This window comes from Canis lupus, chromosome 37 (assembly GCF_003254725.2).
Source record: "Canis lupus dingo isolate Sandy chromosome 37, ASM325472v2, whole genome shotgun sequence".
NCBI lineage: Eukaryota > Metazoa > Chordata > Mammalia > Carnivora > Canidae > Canis > Canis lupus.
The window spans coordinates 23,422,999-23,446,211 of NC_064279.1; the positions used below are offsets into that span (position 1 = coordinate 23,422,999).

General features: G+C 42.2%; 1 protein-coding gene and 1 long non-coding RNA gene across 4 annotated transcripts in view; one reads left to right on the plus strand and one right to left on the minus strand.

Moving 5' to 3' along the window:
* The first annotated feature begins 297 nt into the window (after positions 1 to 297).
* LOC112656634 (uncharacterized) lies at positions 298 to 3,270 on the plus strand. The gene is made up of 3 exons (XR_003134532.3): positions 298 to 567; positions 1,092 to 1,223; positions 1,976 to 3,270. It is a non-coding gene; the product is annotated as an uncharacterized LOC112656634 (long non-coding RNA).
* A 7,647-nt stretch (positions 3,271 to 10,917) lies between these two features.
* Positions 10,918 to 23,213, minus strand: part of PECR (peroxisomal trans-2-enoyl-CoA reductase) — a 29,887-nt gene continuing 17,591 nt past the window's right edge. Inside the window, exons 6-8 of one of the 3 annotated variants that reach the window (XM_025441828.3) lie at positions 22,538 to 22,648; positions 15,108 to 15,219; positions 10,918 to 12,092 (exon numbers count right to left, since the gene is read on the minus strand). In XM_025441828.3, coding sequence (XP_025297613.3) covers positions 12,007 to 12,092; positions 15,108 to 15,219; positions 22,538 to 22,648 — 309 coding nt within the window. In that variant the 3' untranslated portion in view covers positions 10,918 to 12,006. Of the gene's footprint in view, positions 12,093 to 15,107; positions 15,220 to 19,473; positions 20,050 to 20,803; positions 22,455 to 22,537; positions 22,649 to 23,213 lie in introns of those variants that run through there. The other 2 variants (XR_007408833.1, XM_049106566.1) reach the window with 2 other exon arrangements.

Sequence of the window (23,213 nt, forward strand, 5' to 3'; positions counted from 1 at the left end):
CATCACAGCATCTAGAACAGTGCAGGCACGTGGTAGACACTTAAGAAACTGTGTTGAGAAAAAAAAAAAAAAGAAATTGTGTTGACGAAATGTGTGAAAACAGGGGCACCTGGGTGGCTCAGTCAGTCAAGCATCTGCCTTCAGCTCAGGTCATGATCCTAGGGTCCTGGGTTCGACCCCCACATCAGGCTCCCCGCTCAGTGGGGAGCCTGCTTCTCCCTCTCCCTCTGCCGCTCCCCCTGCTTGTTCTCTCCCTCTCTGTCAAATAAATAAATAAAATCTTCAAAAAGAAAACAAAAAGAAATGTGTGTAAACAGAAAAGTAGCTATTTAGTGAACGCAGAGTTTGCATGAAGTTATGTTTAATTTCTGAAGAGCTACTCGAATCCAGTAGAGAGCTAGAGGACACTCTTCCTTATAGGAAACAGATTATCTTCTGAAACAAGCCAGTATCCCGAGCCGACCTGAGCATCATCATTCACCCTAAGTGGCCCAAGGTGGACAGCTAACATGCCTCCTGACTCTGGAGAAGTCACATCAGGGAGTGAAATGACTGGATGTCAGCAAGGTAAAAGCCAGCCAAGGGTCCCCATTGGGTCTCTGGTCTCTGCCTCTGCAGTATGCTTCACGTCTCCTTCCAGTAACTTTGTTTTCCTTTGAGGAACACCCTCCTCCAGTCCCATGGGTGGGGGGGGGATGACGATGAATGTACTCCCCCCATCCCTCAGACCCTGACCTCCAATGAGGGATGGGCATGAGACCAAGACGGCCGAGGAGACACTCCTCCTGAAATTTGCATCTGAAGGATAAGGAGCCAAAGATGAAAGCATGGCTGGAATTGAGACATGAATTATTTTCAAAACAGCATTCTCAAGAAGAGGCCCAACAGCAGTTGCTATCTAGATGTCTGGAGCTTTCCCGTTCCTGTATTTTCCAAAACCCAGTTGTTCTGTTTAGCTTACCCATCATTCTGTGGGTTACTCCACCACTTGTTGAATCAATAATTTTTTCCTATTTATTTATTTATTTATTTATTTATTTATTTATTTATTTTGCTTAAAGTTAACAAGGGTCAGATTCTGTTGCTTTCAGAGCTCAACCCATACAGTCCCACTGAAGAGGGTTAAGAAAGAAGAAAAGGGATGATTGTGCTCAGAGAGAAAATCATTTAAGAACAACTGTTATGGAGGCTGTACACAACAGTTCGAAGTTGGATGAAGTCAGGTGAGATTTTTGTCTGTTTCTTTGCTTGATTCCTCCTTCTTGAAGAGAAATAGATAAGATCCGCCATCTGAGAATCCGTCAGTCTTATCACTCCGTGGTTTTCCATAATGCAAAATACTTTCCATATTTTCACACTCTTTTTACTTGGTACAGTCTGCGGATCGATTTCACTTCCTTCCCTCCCCCAAAATGTGTACTCAGAAAACTTTAATAATCAGTCTTTGCTCCGAGGGGACACCTGGGTGGCTCGGCAGTTAAGCATCTGCCTTCAGCTCAGGGCCTGATCCCAAGGGATTGGGATCAAATACCCCATCGAGCTCCCCACAGGGAGCCTCCTTTTCCCTTTGCCTGTGTCACTGCCTCTCTCTCTGTGTGTCTCATGAATAAATAAATAAATAAATAATCTTAAAAAAAATTATCAGTCTTTCCTCCTTCAGTTTCAAGAATAAATATCTTGGCCCTCCTCAAAATTTAGTAGAGACTTTTTTATTTATTTGAGAGAAAGAGAGAGAGTGAGAAGACATCAAGGGCAGAGGGAGAAGCAGATTCCCTGTTGAGCAGGGAGCCTGATGCAGGACTCGATCCCAGGACCCCGGGATCATGACCCGAGCCGAAGGCAGACGCCCAACTGTCTGAGCCACCGGCACCCAGTAGAGAGGCTTGTAAGCTTCAGACTCAGGAATAAGTGTGACCTGCACTCAGTAATGGCAGTTGCTGATGCTCTGGCTCACACATGCTTGTGTGTGTCCAAGGGGCTTGTGCCATCCAGAATGGACAGAGAGGATCCCACCAAAAAAGAGCCAGTCTGTGGTTCTGTCAAGGTCAATGCCCAGCAACTCGGACTACAGGAGCTTTCTGCAGGAGGGACTTCAGAATCCCACCCCACCCCCTGAAAATTCGGAGGAGTATTTGATGAGTTCAGCAACATGTACTCCCAAACCAAAGAGGAAGAGAGGAACTATTGCGCTGTATGTGAAGGAACTCTCTAGGCTGCGGTGATCCTAAACCCCTGCAATAGGAGAATCCCTGGCGATGCTTATTGAAACTCCGGATTCCTAGGCCCTGCCTGATTCCTTCTGAATGGTAAGCTCTGAGGTGGGGACCCAGACTCTATTTTACCAAGCTCCCCAGCACAGATGGTACTAGGCGGAGGCTAATGAGGTGCTTATGACATGACCCTGAACTCGTACAAACAACCCAGAGGGTGAGCATGGCCCCTGTGTTGCGCCCCATGCCCCTCACTTCCCGGACCCTAGGCCCGGCCCTACTTCCAAGACTTTGGAATTCTGAGGCACATTGGTGACACGTTGAACTGTGTCACTTCCAAAATTCCTGTGTCGGAGTCCTGATCTCTCATACCTCAGAACATGACTGTATTTCAAGACAGAGCCTTTAAAGGGGTAATTGAGGTTCAATGAGGTCATTAATCCAACATGACTGGCCTCCTTATAAGAGGAGATTGGGGGACGCCTGGGTGGCTCGGCGGTTGAGCGTCTGCCTTTGGCTCAGGTCATGATCCTGGGGCCCAGGATCGAGTCCCACATTGGGCTCCCTGCATGGAGCCTGCTTCTCCCTCTGCCTGTGTCTCTGCCTCTCTCTCTCTCTCTCTCTCTCTCTCTGTCTCTTATGAATAAATAAATAAAATCTTTAATTAAAAAAAAAAGAAGAAGAAATTCGGATGCAGACATGGAGGGAAGACCAGGTGAAGACAAAGAAAGAGGACCACATCTACAAGGCCAGGGGAGGCCTCAGACTGAAAGCAGCCCTGCTGACACCTTGATCTCACAGCTTCCAGAACCGTGAGAAAGTAGAAAGTTGCTTAACTCAACCAAGTGTATGGTATTCGTCAGGGCAGCTCCTGCAAACTGACACACAGAGGACATTCGAGAACCACTGGCGAGGCAGTTAAGGGCATCTGGGCTCTGGCATCACAATGCCCCCATGTGGCTGCATTCGGGATGAGGTGAAATAATACCCAGTACAGTGTCACAGGAAAATAGGAAGCACTCGGCAAACGTTAGCTACAATTACTGTTGTTAATAAAATATATGAGCTTTAACCATATTCTGCGCCATCTCCTTACATAGCCAAAGTATTCAATCTCACAAATATGTACTGAATGCCAACTTTATAAGCAAGGCGCCAGGCCAGGCCTCTTGCGGAGTGCAAAGATGAGAAATAAGCAGTGCTCATCCTCAGAATATTACGCAGAGCAAATCCACCCAGAACAAAATTTGCAAAATTATGACACTGACATCTTCCATATTCACCTGCGCCCCAAGGTGCTCAACCTTTTGATTCCTACAGTGTGTCCCTTCCTTCCCTCATCCCCATCTTTTCCATGTTTAACTATCTTTTTTTTTTAAGATTTTATTTATTTATTCTTGAGGGACACAGAGAGAGAGAGAGAGGCAAAGACACAGGCAGAGGGAGAAGCAGGCTCCATGCAGGGAGCCGGACGTGGGACTCGATCTCAGGTCTCCAGGATCATACCCTGGGCTGGAGGCAGCACTAAACCACTGAGCCACCCGGGCTGCCCCATGTTCAACTATCTTAACCAGACTCCCCGAGCTAATTATACAGCTCTCACCATATTCCTGTTCTAACCATGTCCCCCTCTCTAACTCTACTGTCATGAGTGACTACGCTGCCGTGACCCACACCACTCTGATACCTGGTCTCAATCCTCACGTTTTCAGATGTGGGGGCAAGACCGTTCCACACCTCTAGAAGTACTACCACCCCCTGTAATCCCAAGTGTTCTCCTGCCTGCCAAATCTCCCATATTAGAGCCAAGTAAAATTAAACATAAGCCTGGGTCCATTAATTATACCACACTTGTTGCTAATCTGATTAAATTCTACTCAATAAACATTTATTAAGCACTCCCTACGTGCAAGGTGACACGAAGTTACAAAATGAGAGAAGCCATGTGTCATAACTGTAATGTTGGAGAAGGGAGCCCCGTCCTTGGCTGTGAGAGGCCCCCAAAAGTTTGCCTCAACTTTAGGCCTGAATCCTACCAATCTGAGTGTTAATAGACAATCAAGTTTATGACAGTGGGTTTTTAAGTTTTCCATTCAGTTTTATCCCATTTCTCCATAACACACAGAGATACATGAGCAGGCCAGAACCCTGCAAGTTGTACAAGCAAATGTACCAGGTACAGCTCCCCAAAAGGATTTCGTGCAACCTGCTTCTGTAGTTCTCCATGCTGTCTCCTCGTGGTTGTCCACTGTAAATGCCTCACAGTCTCTTGGGAGATGGGCTAACGATCTGAAATGGGTTCGAGAGCCTTCTTTTGCTCAACAGATGGGAAGCTGCTACAGCTACACCACCAATGTAGACCGAGGTCTTGAAGGACCATCTCAGTATTCAGCCGCGAGGCTTCAAATGGCTCCAGCCAAACTGTAAACCCGCCACGGCACTGCTCAACTGGGCAGCAAGTCCTCGCTTCCCGACCAGCATGTGCCACCCATCGTTGATTATTGTTTTTCTATTTCGTCCGATGTGATTATTGCTACTTGCTTTATCAGCTTGATTTACTATCTTATATAAAGGAAGTAATTTATTTTAAAGATTACTTCCTTTAAAGATTTTTAAAATGTATTTATTAATGAGAGACAGAGAGAGAGAGAGGCAGAGACATAGGCAGAGGGAGAAGCAGGCTCCCTGCGGGGAGCCTGATGCGGGACTAGATCCCAGGACCCCAGGATCACAACCTGAATCGAAGGCAGAGGCTCAACGGCTGAGCCACCCAGGCCCCCCTGTGGGCAATATATTTCTGTTCTCCAATTTGAAGAAGGCAACCACAAGGCCCATGTCTATACACACACCCCCTTTGCTTGCTCAACAAAACGTCTTCTGTATCTTAGTGAAATCCCCTCAGTTTCATTCCTCCAAGGACTACTGAGCATCCAATAAAGGCACCCATCCTCCCTGATTCCCCTAATCTTCATCCTAACAATAGAGAATGGTGGCTCCTTCTCCCTCCCCGTCACAGTCAATCCCACTAACCCCAAATCTAGACTCAGTGCCTCACACGTCAATCTTTCCCAAGGGAGAAATAGACCAGTCCCCTCTTTTGGTTCATCTGAAAACAAGGAGCCAAAGAAATTCAACAAAATCGGCTTTGGGACATACAGCCTTTATTTCAATTGGATAAGCAATTCCAAACGACCATTACTGTGAATCACCCATAGAAATGACTCCTTTGAAAAAAAAAATCTTTACTACTTAAGTTTATGGTAAGTATCAGCATTTGAAAAAAGGTAATTCTGTAGGGACTGGGGAGGGGGGCGTTGCTCAGCGGTTCAGCATCTGTCTTGGGCTCAGGGCGTGATCCTGGAGTCCAGGATCCAGTCCCACACTGGGCTCCTTTCTGGAAGCCTGCTTCTCCCTCTGCCTATGTCTCTGCCTCTCTCTGTCTCTTCTCTGTCTGTGTCTCTCATGAATAAATACATTTAAAACCTTAAAAAAATTTTTTAAAAAGAGGTAATTCTGTTGAGTCCATACTCAGACTAACTAAATTTGTGACTCAGTCTCTGCAGATGAAAACAAAAGTTTATGGTCCAAATAGTCAAGAGAATCAAGGAATATCGTTTTTACATTACTTATTTGTTTGAGTTTTTCTAAATTTACCAATTGGATATCAATTTCCCCATTCGAGCATATGAATTCAATATATTAATGTCACTGGAATAATTGGATGACTGTTCACTTCTTGCAACTCTACACGTTTACCCAACTGGCTTGTGCTAGGACTGACTAACTGGGAATGCTAGCCAACCAGCGTGGGAGGCTGACCAAGAAACTTGGATTAGGCCCAGTACCTGCAGCACAGAGTTCAGGTTAAGAGGCAACAGCTTTGTACCACCAAATACATGTTCCATTTAGAACCTGGTCTTTCACTCCTGCCATACCCGTGTACCCCCATGAACCACTGGATGTCACGTGCAGGCCCCCTCCTGTTTCTCCCAAATAACCTTTATTTATAAAGCCAACTACTTCTTCCCCATGTTACCCTCTACACAAGTAATTAAGGAGACCATTTTTATTTTGCAATTTTTTTTTTATTTTAGGAATTTCCATACTTACCCAAAGGTAGAGAGAAGAGTAGAATTAACCATCTGTCATTCCTGTCACCTGATCCCTTCGCCTCCCCCACTTTTCTTTAAACTTGAGTATTTTTTTTTAAGATTTTATTTATCTGACAGAACAAAAGAGTGTACACAGGTAGGCAGAGCGGCAGGCAGAGGGAGGAGAAGCAGGCTCCCCACTGAGCAGAGAGCCCAATACAGGGCTGGATCCCAGGACCCTGGAATCATGACCCACTGAGCCACTCAGGTGCCCCTAAACTAGAGTATTTAAAAGCAAATCCCAACTATAATTTCTTCCCTAATAGGGAAGGACATTAAAAAAAAAAAAAAAGTAACCGCCCTGCTATTATCACATCTAATGACAAGTAATTATTTAATAATATCTACTAATGCCCAATCCATATCCAAATGTCTCAGTTGTCTCAAAGCTGTGACAAGAGTAAGTGGTCGAAGCTGGGGTTTAAAACCAGGGGGTTGGACTCCAGCCGACTCTAAAAGCCTGGAAGCAGAGATGCTCGTAAATATCCCTTTGGAGAGCTGTCATAAAACAAGAGCCATGGGGCAACCCCGGTGGCTCAGCGGTTCGAACGCCGCCTTGGGCCCAGGGCCTGAACCTGGGGACCCGGGATCGAGTCCCACGTCGGGCTCCCCGCATGGGGCCTGCTTCTCCCTCTGCCTGTGTCTCTGCCTCTCTCTCTGTGTCTCTCATGAATAAATAAATAAAAATCTTTTTTTTTTTTTTTTAAAAAAGAACCAGATGCTCCCTAGTATCATGATCTAATACATGTTTCTGGAATGTGGTTTCAAATCTTCCCAGGAGTTGAGCAGATTTCAACCGGCAGGCACTTCAGTGAGGAGGCTGTGACTTGAAGTCTGGGCTCAATAGTGAACGGCCAAGAAACAACTCGTGAGAGCTTCTTGCAAAAAGGTGATTTTATAGTAACTCGGGGCAGGAGCCTTGGGCAGAAGAGCTGCATCTGGCAGCCTGAGAGGTGGCTCTTAGACATTTGAGGCCTGTGGAGGGAGCAGCGGGGGAGATGATGTAGGTCTCCAAGGAATTTCCTGTGCTGGAGGCTGGAGGCAGGGTCCTCTAGGACCTTCAAAATTTAACGATTCTCAAGGTGACGTCGCTTTTAGCCTTTGTTGAAATACCCACATGAAGCTGGGAAGGAGGCCGTGAACTCCTCAAGGAGCGTCACGCTCTGCACGTCTCAGGGGTCGATGGGTGGGCTGCAGGCTGTAAGTTTTCATTTACACGACTTTTTTCTTTCTTCTCGTTAAAGTGAAACCCGTGCAAGTGAGGAGTGCAGAAGAGATGAAGGAGAGAAACTAAAGCTCAGGTGGAAACTCTGCAGCCAGGTCTTGGCTTCCCAAGAAGGCAGTGTCCAGGTAGGCTGGTGTTCCACAGTTAGTCCACAGGGTACCCTTCTTTGAGCCAAGCCTTGGGGTAGCACTGGAAGTAAAAGGGGCCAACGGTAACTGTCTTACAGTCGTGGGATATAGGCACGTGGCAGCCCAGAGATGCACCACTTGGGCCTTGGGGAATGTAATTATTAATTGCCATCTCAGTTCAGGAGCTGCCCTTTATCTGCTATTCCCATATTCTCTCTCTCTCTCTTTTTTTAAAGTAATCTCTATGCCCAAAGTGGGGCTCAAACTTACCATTCTGAGATCAAGACTTGCATGCTCTATCAACTAAGCCAGCCAGGTGCCCCTATTCGCATATTCTTTACAGTTCTCCTTACTTCCCACTAGCCAGTCTCTCATTACTCCCATCCCCTGTGCTAGCTAGCTAGCTCATAGTGACAGATACCTATTCCAGGTAAGAATTGGCCATTCTTGGGATGCCTGGGGGGCTCAGCGGTTGAGCATCTGCCTTCAGCCCAGGGTGTGATCCTGGAGCCCTGGGATCGAGTCCCACGTTGGGCTCCCTGCACGGAGCTTGCTTCTCCTTCTGCCTGTGTCTCTGCCTCTCTCTCTGTGTGTCTCTCATGAATAAATAGATAAAATCTTAAAAAAAAAAAAAAAGTCTGATCCAAGGCACAGAATCCCACACAACAGCATCCAATCAGGTGACTCACTTCCCAGTTAAAGGTGGGCGAGTGGGTCCCTGACCATGAAACCTTGATTGTATCTCACACACTGTGCTTCTAGAAGCAGCCAGCCTCACAAAGGACTAGGACAACCAACGCACACATGACGTGCCAGCAAGCTTCTGAAAGGATGGAGTACCATCTTTCAGGATGCGTTTCCCCAAAGGCTTTGGGACCATTTCTGGGAACCAATGAGTAAGAGGGAGTGGTTCTACTTACCACTTCCCATCCGTTTCTGGATTCTGCAGCACTGGAAGTCATGGTCCCAAAGGAGGCAACCCTCGCCAGGGGACACAATAAGGTCCCACTGTGCTACGAACTGTGGTCGATCCCAGGGCACATTGGCCTGCTATATTCAGGCACTAGCTGGTGAAAAAAAAGGAGTTGCCCTCACCAGCAGGAGGAGCAGAGCCACTTTTGTACAGTGAGGACAAGGAGTGCACATGTGGAACCCAGAGAACCTTCCAGGCGTCTCCTGGGACCCCTCTGCCCCCCACTGTGAAGGCTCACATGCAACAAATCTGGCCTAAGAAGGCTGCAAGCCTTTGCTGCAAGCTGAGATGCTTCCTGCCTACTCCTGTCCTTTTCTCTCTTTTACAACCGTCAGCCTGGCTCCACAGTCTGAAGGCTGCTGCTGACTTCCTGGGCTCCCTGCCCTCCACCTTCTGCAGGCACATTCCCCAAGTCTCATGCACACCTCATGCCATCTTGCCACCTGCTTCCCAGAGGACCTCAACTAGCACAGGCCATGAGTGAAAAGAGCAGTGTGTGCGGGGGAGAGATAACATCCACAAAGGTCGTCTTCTCAACAAACTCTTTTAACACGATTGATGATTAGAATTGTTTTTTTTTTCCTCTAGATGTTTTTTTCTTTCTGTTATACGCCTTTTGCACCATGATCTAAAGGGGTGCACCCCTTTAGGGCACCTAGAAGATTTGGGAGGTTTAAATTTGTGTGTGGCTTGACTCATGTTTCTCTCTCTTGCTCTTGTAAGCTCTGTGGGGGCAAGGTCCGTGGTTTTTTTTTTTTCTTCCCAGTACCTCACACCTAATTCCTACCATAATGCTGACCACACAGGGCCTCAAAATTATCGAGCGATTAAGTTTATTCAGAAATATTTAGTCCAGGGATCCCTGGGTGGCGCAGCGGTTTGGCGCCTGCCTTTGGCCCAGGGCACGATCCTGGAGACCCGGGATCGAATCCCACGTCGGGCTCCCGGTGCATGGAGCCTGCTTCTCCCTCTGCCTGTGTATCTGCCTCTCTCTCTCTCTCTCTGTGTGACTATCACAAATAAAATAATAATAATAAAAATTAAAAAAAAAAAAAGAAATATTTAGTCCACAGAAAAATTTAGTACATGTAGTAGCAAAAGAACATTCCCTACAGGACACTATCATGAAATGTGTAGAAGTCCTGGGGAGTAGACTTATGATTCTAGAATACAGATGATGATCAGCTGTCCAATAATTGGTCTAAAGGGAAGATCTAATAAGATGTAGCTAAGTCTCATGTTACGAGGGGTGGCCTCCATGCCTTCGGTAGAAGTAAACAAGGACAACACTGGAGATTTATAGGGCTGCCTGCAGTCATCAGCGTGAGGTAATCTGAAAAGCAAGCCCTGCCCTGTCTCTTCCATCTTCCACACCAACCTGCATTGGGGCTTGTCTGCTCTCTAACGTGGCTTGTAATTCTTAACAACTATGGTAATATCATGTCCAGAGGCCATTGTAACGTGTTGTCTAGAAGGAAAAGATTTCTGATCTTCCTCCACTAATAGCATGGACACCAAATGTACAGCTGAGTGTGTACTGTGACGCTGCACTTGGGCAGATCCAAGAGCGAGCGTCTCTTTAATGCTGCTCCGTAGGCATCTCCTTTGCCTCACCCTGGTCCTGGGCCTAGGTGGGAGCCTGGTAAAATGGCAGATTTGTGGGTCCCTTCCCAGAGAATAGGGAATTAGATACAGCTGTTGTCAAGTTAATGATGGTTTGCTTCATGATATTTCAACTTTACTATGGTGTGAAAGTGGTAGGTTTTCAGTAGAAACAGTATTTCAAATTTTGAATTTATCCCAGGCTGGTGATGTGCAGGACACAGTCTCTCTCTCCTGATGTTGGGCAGTGGCAGACAGCCGTAGCTCCCAGTCAGCCACACACTCAAGGGGGAAAATAACCAAGACACTGACAACCCCTCTGCACCCATACGCCATTCTGGTTTTCACTTTGAGCACAGTACTCAATAAATTACAGTGAACACTTGAATACCACATAGTCTGCATGAGATGATCTTGCCCGAGTGTTCTGGGCATGTTTAAGGGAGACTAGGCTAAGCCACTGATGTTCACTAAGTTGGGTGTATTAATGCATTTTTGACTTGACAATATTATCAACTAACAATGGGTTTATCAGGAGATAACCCTTTAGAAGTCAAGGGAGATCTTTACGTTGCACTGAGAATTATTGATAAAGAAAAGAAAATACTCGACGTCAAGAGGGAATAAGTCAATTGAAAGAGGTTTAATAAAAAGATGAATGTACATAATTTATAAATGGCATCTCAGAAGTCAGGATCATTGCCCAAAAAAAATCAGTTGAAAGCAGAATACTGAAGCCTAATACATTTGCATGACATTTAACAATTGTTTTGCATACAAAAAAGAAACATGAAGAAAAGGGAATACTTTTGGTAAATTGAACACCAATAAAAAATAAATTTATTAAAAAAGAAAAAGAAAAGGGAATACTTTATATTGGAACTTAAGACACAAATCAAGTACTACCAAGAAATACTACATATAACTTCATTTTTCTTTTGAATTAAGAGGCTTATACGAAGTTGATTTTGTGAACAAAACAAATCACACATTGATAATTACCATAAAGTTTTATGGATCCAAAAGCATGATATCTACTATGAAATATGAGTCACTGTATATTTTTAGTTTGAAGAATCATCATGATGCCACAATTTAGATTTACTTCCCACCTCTACAATTAAATACTAAAACCTTTTGGGAGATCATGATACCTCTATTATCAATTTGAAATTGTTTCATTTTTCAAATTTTTTTTCAAATATCTTTTTGAAAAATATCATTTTCAAATTTTTTTTGAAATTTTCAAAATTTTTCTTAGAAATAAAAGGCACAATCACAATGTATGCTAAGCACCATTCCTAAAAAAGAAATCTTTAATCACATGGTGTTGGTTGGGGCTTAAAAATGCACTTATTTTGGGAATAGTTTTTGCATAAGTACAATTTGATTTTCATTTTTCAAATATCTTTTTTTCAAATATCTTTCTTAGAAATAAATATTCATTTTTCAAATATCTTTCTTAGAAATAAAAGGCACAATCACAATGTATGCTAAGCACCATTCCTAAAAAAGAAATCTTTAATCACATGGTGTTGGTTGGGCTTAAAAATGCACTTATTTTGGGAATAGTTTTTGCATAAGTACAATTTGATAACGTTAAAAAGGCAGATAGTGATTGCTGCATACAAATTATTAGCTCCCGTAAAGTACCAAGGTGCATTCTTGATATATTAAGGCATTTGGAGACCAGAGATACCTCTATAGTTTCCTTAGCTTAGAGCTTGCTTTTACTCTTGAAAGTATTCTTCAAATGTTTGACAAAGGAAACGTCCCCTGCTCCATCAGGCCAGTTGTCATGATCTGTTAAGGAAGTGGAAAACTTCATGTCAAGCGCAAACCTATAACCCTCCTTAGTCCCCTTAGTTTCCAGCAAACCCCCTTATTTTCCCTGGCTTACCCCTTTTCTCAGCAAGAAAAAGAAATCATTAGGACAACTGGCAAAGGTCTTGAGAAAATCCCGGTTTTGAATCCCAGCCCTGCCATGCACTGGCTTTTTCAAATTTGGAGACGTTCCTCTTCCTGAGCCTGTTTCCTCATCGATTGCAGACACTTGTCTTCTAAAGTTGTGAAGATTAAACGTGACAGCCTATGTAGAGCACTTGGCATACTGCAGCCACTCAATACATACCACGTCCTTAGTAACCAGGATGACTTGAAAACCACGTGTGTACTTTGTACCGGGCACACATAGTTGCCTGCCCAGCATCTAGTCCCTCATCCTCTCTTTCCAAGTAAGCTTCCACTTCTACTTGGGAATCCATGAGGTTCTGGAAAGTGGCCCCACTTAGATCACCAACTGAGCTAAGTCAATCAGGGCACGCCATCCCCCTGGGTGAGGGTGGCCACTCACATAAGCTTGTCCAAAACAGAGTAGGTCTCAGAACTCTGCTAGAAATGCTGTAACAAAGTCATTCCCCTCCCCTCTCTCTGTCCAGCTGCCTGTGAACAAAGAAGCAAGGGGCTTTCAGGGTGGCAGGCAGCCATCCTGCAACCAGCAGAGTCCATCTTAAGATAAAGCCAACACTACAGAAAAAAAAAAATTGTCCTGATGAGCTCAATGAGCAGATGATTCTGTTTGCTGTTCAGTGCTGTGGGCCAATAAATGCCCTTCCTGCTTAGGCCAGTGTGAGCTGCAGCTAAAAGCATCGTATCTGATACAGGGCTTTAAATGTGCATTATCTAATTAAATACTCTCAACTGTTTACTCAGAAAATGCTGTAAGTGACCACACTTTGCAGAAAAGAAATCGGAAGGCTACAGAAATTAATTTTCACAAGATCACACAGCTAGTAAGAGTCGAGTGGGGCTTCCACCCCAGGCCTTGTCACTCCAGAGCTGGCAATCTTAAAGAAAACACAGGACAGAAAGGCTCCCTATTTCCACTCGTTGTTTCAGGGAAGTATATTCTTGAAAAATTGCTGTAGGGATCCCTGGGTGGCGCAGCGGTTTAATGCCTGCCTTCAGCCCAGGGTGTGATCCTGGAGTCCCGGGATTGAGTCCCACATCGGGCTCCCTGCATGGAGCCTGCTTCTCCCTCTGCCTGTGTCTCTGCCTCTCTCTCTCTGTGTCTCTCATGAGTAAATAAATATAAAATCTTAAAAAAAAAAAAGAGGTAGAAATAACTTTAAAAAAAAGAAAAATTGCTGCAGCTGATTTTGCCAAAAACTTAAAAAATATTTTTACGCTAATAAATACAGTGTTTTGGACATCTACGAGGTGCAGTCTGTTAAGCTTCTGGCTCTTGGTTTCAGCTCAGGTCATGATCACAAGGTGGTGAGAGGGAGCCCCCACATCCAGCTCTGAGCTCAGCATGGAGTCTGCTTGAGATTCTCTCTCCTGCCCCTCCTCCTGTGCTCACTCTCTCAACTAAATAAAATCTTAAAAAACAAAAGTGTTGGAATTACAAAAGAAAATTATTTCACTGGAGGCCTGGAGAAGCAGCCACCTGGGGTTACTTTCCCTTTCTAAAAGAAAAGTGACAAATACCCTCCCGCCCTGGCCACTTTAAATACTATCTGAAAACTACTGCATAACAGGTCGGCATTTCTGTTTTTCAAAACACGAGCCTTAAAACCACGATATCTTATGCACATTACCACACTGATGTTATTAGTAAAGAAATATAGATGGGAGGGGGAAATAATAAATAATGTTGAGGTCCCATACTAATCACTTATTAATGCAAAGAAGGTCTGAAGCCTTGTGTAGATTGTTAGTACTCTTCTGTGGAAGAGGAACCTAGGTCCCTGCTATGAAATTAAAATACACATGTGGGGTACCTGGGTGGCACAGTCAGTTCGGTGTCCGACTAGGCCCTTGGTTTCAGTTCAGGTCTGATGTCAGGATAGTGAGATCGAGCCCCTTGTCGGACTCCACACTCAGTACAGAGTCTGCTGGAGACTCTCTCTCCCTCTCCCTCTGCCCCCTCCCCTGCATGTGCATGTACTCTCTCTCTCACTGAAATAAATAAATCTTAAAAAAATATATACATGCATTACATCAGCTACATTTTAATTTGCTAGTAGCCACTTAACACTCCTTAGCAACAGTGAAAATACTTCTGAATTTTATATTTGTATGCAACATCTATATCTGGTTGAACCTTTTTTTTTTTTTAAGATTTTATTTATTTACTCATGAGAGACACAGAGAGAGAGAGGCAGAGACACAGGCAGAGGGAGAAGCAGACTCCCTGCAGGGAGCCCGGTGTGGGATTCGACCCCAGGACCCTGGGATGGTGCCCTGAGCCCAAGGCAGGTGCTCAACCACTAAGCCACCCAGGTGTCCCTGGTTGAGCCTTCTAAAACTACTGCTTTTGTATATTAAATATAGTTGAATACAGCAAAATCATATGGTCTCACTCAATATATATATCCCAAAGATCACGTAAAATAGTACCGTGGACCCCACCCACCTAATAGGTCTGATTCTTCTGCTCAGATATACAAGCCACTTATTAAAGGAAAAAGAAGGAATTAAATCTTAAAAATACAGCAACCTTTTGCCTCTTCTATCTCCTCCTTATACATATATCATATCGAGTATATTTTTCAAGGTTAAAATTCCACCAACCTCTGCACACACAGGCAATTTTTAAAATATATAAAGCAATGTACTACGATAAAAAATACTTAGATGTTTTCTTCGACTGGGAACATTTCCTTTAAAGATCCTATCAGGAAGATAAACATTTTGTACATTTTTGATGTGCCATGAGAGTCAACCCTAATCATTTACACGTAACTGCTTAAGAAATTAAGCACCTGCACCTGCAAGGGCAGACAGTTAGTGATGGCGCATCTCTTGAGGGCTCACCTGGTACGTCGAATATGTGCGTATACAGAGACTGGCCCCCGTCCACGTTCACCAACTGTCCAGTGATGAAGGAAGCTGCAGGAGACAGCAGGAAGCAGACCACCGAGGAGATCTGGAAACAGAAGCACACATGTGCATACAGAAAAGCAGAGGCTCCCCACCGGGGGCTGCCTCCCCGCCCAAGGAAACACATCTGGAAACACAACTGTAACATGAGTCCTGAAGTCGGCGTGCACCACAACCTGACAGCACATGGACAAATAAATGCCTTTTTCTATCTGAGAACCATTAAAAAACGTGACTAGCATGGCAGGAGGTGAAGGAACATTATTATTATAATATATAATATATTATATTAATATAATTTATTATTATTATATAGGGTCAAATAAGCCACACAATGTGAATAAGCCAGGTGAACACATGGCTTGCTTCTTCCTGACAGCCCAGCTCCTCCCATCTATTGTTGCCCACCATAACCCACTTGTCCACACCATCCTGTGCCTTTTCTGTTCTTGTCCCTGAAATAGCCCGCGTGGTTACTCTGAATTGACATGTGCTGTAAGCGCAAAATACACACTAGGTTTTGCAGAACTGGTATGGAGAGAAGAACGCAAAGTCTACAGAACGTAAAATGATGTTTAGATATATTGGATTGAGTAAAACCTTATTAATAATAATATATAATTATTTATATTATTATCTATTGTATATTAAATTACTATCACAATCTTCATTTCATTTCTTTTTACTTTTCTTAATGCGGATACTAGTTACCTTAGAATTACCTATGTAACTATTACGATATTTCTACTGGACAGCAGTAGTGCAGATAATTTTTTTTAAAAAGACTTTATGTATTTATTCATGAGAGACACACAGATAGAGGCAGAGACACAGGCAGAGGTAGAAGCAGGCTCCCTGCGGGGAGCCCAACGTGGGACTCGATCCCGGGACTCCAGAATCAGGCCCTGAGCCAAAGGTAGATGCTCAACTGCTGGGCCACCCATGCATCCCTAGTGCAGGTAGTTAATCATTGAAAACTTCCCCCAGCCCTGAGAAGGGACAGATAGTTCTGAGCTATGATCAAAAGTAACCACCAGGACTGATTTATATTAGCCTGTATAATCAATCAATGACAACTCACCCCAAAAAGCTCCTTTCTGATGCCAGCCAAACAAGAACCCTCTCGTCCCCATAACCATGACTTCCAGACCCCTAAAACCACACTTGCCCCCACCAAAAGAGAAAGAGTTCTAGTTTGCTCTGTTCAAAGAGACTGTGCCTGACCTGCAATAAATGTGGCTTTGTGCTGAATTTTGTTTGAAAGATTGACTGATGGCCTCCTGTATTTAGGATAAAAATAAGTACTTAATACATGTTCATAGAATGAAGGATCTTCATCCATCTCTCCCCTTAAAATGTTGCATCACCCAGCTCCTGCTACAGCATTTTGTCCACAGACCAGGCACCATTAAATGATACTGAACTGAACCGAAACCATGTGCTAGGTAAAAGATAAATATTCATGATGCCTGATTTGCTTTGGGAGCTCAACGCGGAGCTAAACTGAACTAATACAATTTTTATGATTACCAAATTAACGAGGCACTATCGTACTATCTTCAGATAGGTTCTCCTTAACTTTCATTTTAACAAAATCCATTTGATGGATGGATTTGAGGCACCAAGCCATTCACAAGAGTTGTATCAATCAGTAAACATGATTAAAGGCTAGCAGTATCCTTTAATATCCTGTGTTATCAAGTGGGAACTACACATTAGCTTTTCTGCTCCATAGCGAAGTCTAACAGTTGAACTAGTTGAACTAGTCACTCTCTTCATGAAAGACCATTTTTAACTTGAATGACTAACATACTATGGTTATTCATACCGGGATACTTGAACCACCCTTGCAGCCCAGGAATAAATCCCACTTGGTCATGGTGAATAATCCTTTTAATGTACTGTTGGATCCTATTGGCTAGTATCTTGGTGAGAATTTTGACATCCGTGTTCATCAGGGATGTTGATCCGTAATTCTCTTTTTTGATGGGGTCTTTGGTTTTGGGATCAAGGTATTGCTGGCCACATAGAAAGAATTTGGAAGTTTTCCTTCCATTTCTATTTTTTGAAACAGCTTCAGAAGAATAGGTATTAATTCTCCTTTAAATATTTGGTCAGATTCTCCTTGGAAGCCATCTGGCCCTGGACCCTTGTTGGGAGGTTTTCGATGACTGCTTCAATTTTCTTGATTATGGGTCTGTTCAGGTTTTCTATTTTTCCCTGTTTCAGTTTTGGTAGTTTATACATCTCTAGGAATGCATCCATTTCTTCCAGATTGCCTGATTTGTTGGCATATCGTTGCTCATTATATGTTCTTAAAATTGTATTTTCTCACTGTTGGTCATGATCTGTCCTCTTTTATTCGTGATTTCATTTATTTGAGTTCTTTCTCTTTCCTTTTTGGTAAGTCTGGCTAGGGGTTAATCAATCTTATTAATTCTTTCAAAGAACCATCTCCTAGTTTCATTGATCTGTTCTACTGTTCTTTTGGTTTCCATTTCATTGATTTCTACTCTAATCTTTATCAACTTTCTTCTCCTGCTGGGTTTAGGCTTATAGACATGGAGGCTAAAAAGCATCCTACTGGAAAATGAATGGGTCAAGCAGGAAATTAAAGAAGAATTTTAAAAATTCATGGTAACAAATGGAAATAAAAACACAACTGTTCAAAACCTTTGGGATGCAGCAAAGGCAGTCCTAAGAGGGAAGGATATAGCAATACAAACCTTTCTCAAGGACAAGAAAGGTCTTAAATACACTTCCTAACCTTATACCTAAAGGAGCTGGAGAAAAACAGCAAATAAAACCTAAACCCAGATAGGCTGGCAGCAGACCTATCCGCAGAGACCTGGTAGGCCAGAAAGGACTGCCATGATATATTCAGGGTGCTAAAGGAGAAAAACATGCAGCCAAGAATAATTTATCCAGCAAAGCTTGTCATTCAAAATAGGAGAGATAAAGAGTTCCAGGAGAAACAGAAACTAAAAGAATTTGTGGTTACTGAACCAGCCCTGCTAGAAATATTAAAGAGGATCCTTTAAACAAAGAGAGAGCCCAAAAGTAATATAGACCAGAAAGGAACAGAGACAATACACAGAAATAGTGACCTTGCAGGTAATACAATGTCACTAAATTCATATACATAAGGCTGCTGCCAGCCTTATGTTTCTACCCTTGTAGGTTATGGGCCTCTTGTTGCAAGGGGCTTTCAGGATTTTCTCTTTGTCGCTGAGATTTGCAAGATTCACTACTATAGGTCAAGGTGCTGACCTATTTTTATTGATTTTGAGGGAGGTTCTCTGTGCCTCCTGGACTTGAATGCCTGTTTCCTTCCCCAGATTAGGGAAATTCTCAGCTATAATTTGCTCAAATATACCTTCTGCCTCTCTTTTTCTTTCCTCTTCCTCTGAGATCTCAATTATTCTAATATTATTTTGCTTTACGGTATCACTTATCTCTTGAATTCTCCCTTTGTGATCCAGTGGTTGTTTATCTTTTTCTCAGCTACTTTATTCTCTATCATTCGATATCACTAGTTCATGGTATCTTCTATATCGAATTCTTTCTTCTTATTTATCCTAGCAGTTAGAGCCTCCACTTATTGCATCTCATTAATAGCCTTTTTGATTTTGACTTGATTAGATTTTAATTCTTTTATTTCTCCATAAAGGGATTCTCTAGTGCCTTCTATGCTTTTTTCAAGCACAGATATAATTTTTTTTAAGATTTTATTTATTTGTTTATGAGAGACACACAAAGAGAGGCAGAGACACGGGCATAGGGAGAAGCAGGCTCCCCAGAGGGAGCCTGATGCAAGACTCAAATCCCAGACCCCGGGATCATGCCCTGAGCCAAAGGCAGATGCTCAACCACTGAGCCATCCAGGCATCCCCACGTAGTATCTTTATGACGATTATTCTGAACTCTAACTCTGACATCCTACTTATATCTATGTTGATTAGGTCCCTGGCACTCAGTACTCCCTCTTGTTCTCTTTTTTTAGGTGAGTTTTTCCATTTTGTCATTCTTTTTTTTTTTAATTTATTTTTTATTGGTGTTCAATTTACTAACATACAGAATAACCCCCAGTGCCCGTCACCCATTCACTCCCACCCCCCGCCCTCCTCCCCTTCTACCACCCCTAGTTCGTTTCCCAGAGTTAGCAGTCTTTACGTTCTGTCTCCCTTTCCGATATTTCCCACACATTTCTTCTCCCTTCCCTTATATTCCCTTTCACTATTATTTATATTCCCCAAATTAATGAGAACATATAATGTTTGTCCTTCTCCGATTGACTTACTTCACTCAGCCCATTTTGTCATTCTTGTAGAAACCGGTTGCTTTTCTATTTGTAGAACTGCAGCAGTTCTCTTTTAGATCTCCAGCTGAGTTCACAGGTGTTCAGGACGATTTGATAGTTATCTAGCTGAATTCCTGGGACCAGACAAAATGAACTCCTCTGCCATCTTGGACTCCTCCCACGTGTGATCTTTTGATATTATATAATGGATTGTGTGTCAACATCTAGAAGATTTCCATAACTTGGTGGAACAGTGTTTCCCAAAAAAAGAGCAATAACTGATGTCACAAAATCATCTGTGGGTGAGAGATCTAATCAAAGTGCAAAGAAAGCCCAATGGATTTTAATGTAACTGATTACAAAAGGTTCACTGACATGGTTTGATATCCCCCTACATTGCAACCTTATCTTTAAGAAACAGCCACTTGGGATCCCTGGGTGGCGCAGCGGTTTGGCGCCTGCCTTTGGCCCAGGGCGCAATCCTGGAGACCCGGGATCGAATCCCACGTCGGGCTCCTGGTGCATGGAGCCTGCTTCTCCCTCTGCCTGTGTCTCTGCCTCTCTCTCTGTGTGTGACTATCATAAATAAATAAAAATTTAAAAAAAAATAACAAAACACACATAAAAAAAAAAAAAGAAAGAAACAGCCACTTGTCAAACATCAAAGAATATCCACAATCATCTAAAAAGATTGCTAAAACACTCCTCCCTTTTCCAATTGTACATGTACATGAAGCTGGATTTTCTTCATATGCTTTAAACAGAACAACATATAGCAATATATGGAATGCAGACTCAGATGTGCGAGTCCAGTTGTATTCTGTTAAGCCATACATTAAAGTGACTTAAAAAGTGTAAAGCAAATGCAAAAAAAAATGGCTTTCTTTTGCTTTTCAAAATACAGCCATTTTTAATTAAAAATATTTATTCTTTAAAAAAAATTTAGGGATGCCCATGTGGCTCAGCAGTTGAGTGTCTGCGTTCAGCCCAGGGTGTGATCCTGGGGTCCTGGGATCAAGTCCTACATTGGGCTCCCTGCATGGAGCCTGCTTCTCTCTCTGCCTGTGTCTCTGGCTCTCTCTCTGTGTCTCTCATGAATAAATAAATAAAATATTCAAAAAAATTTTTAAATAAATAAATCTTAAAAAATAAAAAAACAGGGGCTGCCTGGGTGATTCAGTGGTTGACTGTCTGCCTTTGGCTCACTTGGACAGTCCCACATCAGCCTCCCCATGGGGAGCCTGCTTTTCCCTCTGCCTATGTGTCTATCTCTGTGTCTCTCATGAATAAATGAATAAAGTATTTTTTAAAATTAAAAAAATAAAAAATATTTATTTTAACATGTAATGCCTTTATTACTATTATCTTAAATGAACAGATAAATATTTCTTACTTCTCAGTTTTGATTTCTATACAGTAGAGACAATATAGTTCATGTAAACAAAAGGAGTGTTCTGTCCAAAATAAAAATTTGATCATATCATCCCCTTGATTAAAATCCTTTAAAACCCCTTTCGGTTTTCAGAATAGAAATCTAAGCATCTTGCTTAAAATGGCCCATCAAATGTCTGATTTAACTATATCTTCTAAAAACGTATTTTGCAGAACTATTTTACTTCAGGAATTCTAGAAGTTACCCCTCACACAAGAGTGCATATCTGTGTTCAAGGATGTTCACTGCAGATATACTACAATATTGAAAATATGGAATCTAAATGTGCAACAATGGAGTCTAATTAAACATAACATGGTATATCCGTAGCAAGTTGCAGAAAAGTACATACAGTAGAATCCCATTTTGTAACAAAGTCAATAAACACAGGTATTTTGGGGTATGCATAGCAAATTTATGGAAAGAAATATATCAAAATAACAATGAAAGCTCATTTAGAAATTAGAAAACATTTTAAGAGTTTTATGGTTTTGCTTTTACATTTAGCACGTTAATATATTTGAAAATTGTTTTGTATGTGATATGAGAAAGGAGGCCTAATTTATTTCTAATTAAACAGCCAATTGCCGTAAGTCTTATGCTATCCTATCTTCACAGATTTGAAATGCTACTTTTGCTGTATAAACTCCTCATATATACATGGTACTGATATAGGAGTGCATTCTCTTCCACTAAAATCTATTCTAGTGCCAGCACCAGATATCCTAAATAAGTACAGCATTATAATATGTTCTAATATTGCAAAGGTCAAATCCCCCCATTATTCTTTTTCAAAACATTTTTTTGGTGTTTTTGCATTAATATTTTTCTAGACCAACTTTAGAATCTGTGTGTTTAATTCCAGTACAATATTAAATGTGTGCATTAATTTAGAGAAACTTGATTTTATTTATTTTTATTTTTTATTATTTTTTAATTGAAGCACAGTTGACACACGATGTTACGTTAGTTTCAGGTGTACAACATAGTTTTTCACAACTCTGTGATGCTACCCTCAGCACAAGGGTAGCTACCCTCCGTCACCAAAGGGAAACTTGATTTTAATAAAATTGATTCTCTCCATTGAGGAATATGACATGTCTCTCTATGTATTCTTGTTTTCCTGTTCTTCAGGAATAAATTTCATGTCAGTGAGAGCTAAGCTTATGTCAAGTATTTCCATTTTTATTATTGTTGTAGAAAAGATAGCCTTTTTTTCATTGTATTTTAAGACTAATATTGCTGGCCTTTAAGAAAACTTCTGATTTCTACATACTTAAATCTGGCCACCTTACAGAAATCGAGTATGGAACTCCACCCTAGCCATAATCACCTGATTTGGTTTAGGGTCCTGTGTACCAACAAAGGCCATGTGATTAAATAACACTACTGAAAAGTGCAATGAAACAATAAAACCATGCTGTTCTTGATTCACACTGCAGTCAATCCCGGATAAAGACTGCCGTGAGTGTGCAAGTCACAGAGCCAGAAAGTGCAGGGAAAATGGGCTGGTGGCAATGGGAGCACTCATCTCCATCAGCCAACCAGACTGTGTGAAAAGGACACCAAGTGTTACAATTTTCCAAAGTATAAAAGAAAGCAATTGGAATCGATGTTAGAAATATACATTACCTCCTCAGGCACTCCAATTCGCTTAGCTGGGATTTTCTCAAAGTACCCTGCAAACATGTTTTCTGCCAAAGGACCATAGTTGTCAACAGCACTCGGGGAATAAATGGTTCCCTATGTTTGAGAATAAAACAAGAACAGAATAAAGTACATAAAACTAAATTTTATTTTTTTAAGATTTTATTTATTCATAAGAGACACAGAGATAGAGGAAGAGACACAGGCAGAGGGATAAGCAGTCTCCCCCCAGGGAGCACAATGTGGAACTTGATCCCAGGACCCCAGGATCACGACCTGAGCCTAAGGTGGATGCTCAACCACTGAGCCACCCAGGTGGTGCCCCCATAAAACTAAATTTTAAAGTCACAAAGACATCAAGGAGGTCATTGACCAATGCCAGAAAGTAAGTGGCTTAAGTTTAATAGAAAAATCAACATTTCTAATATTAATTTTTCTCAGTATCATCGAAGTACCATTAACCATAATTATAAATGGAATATCTGATGAACTCATTTTGTGACTTCCTCTCCCTTAATGACCAGCCAAGCCCTAGATTTTTCCTGAAAAGACAGGTTTTCTAAAAACATAATTAAATGAATAGATCAGAGAGGCACTTCTCTGGGGATAGGGAGATAGGGAAGTATTCTATCTTCCACCAGGCTTCTCTGTTTTATAATAG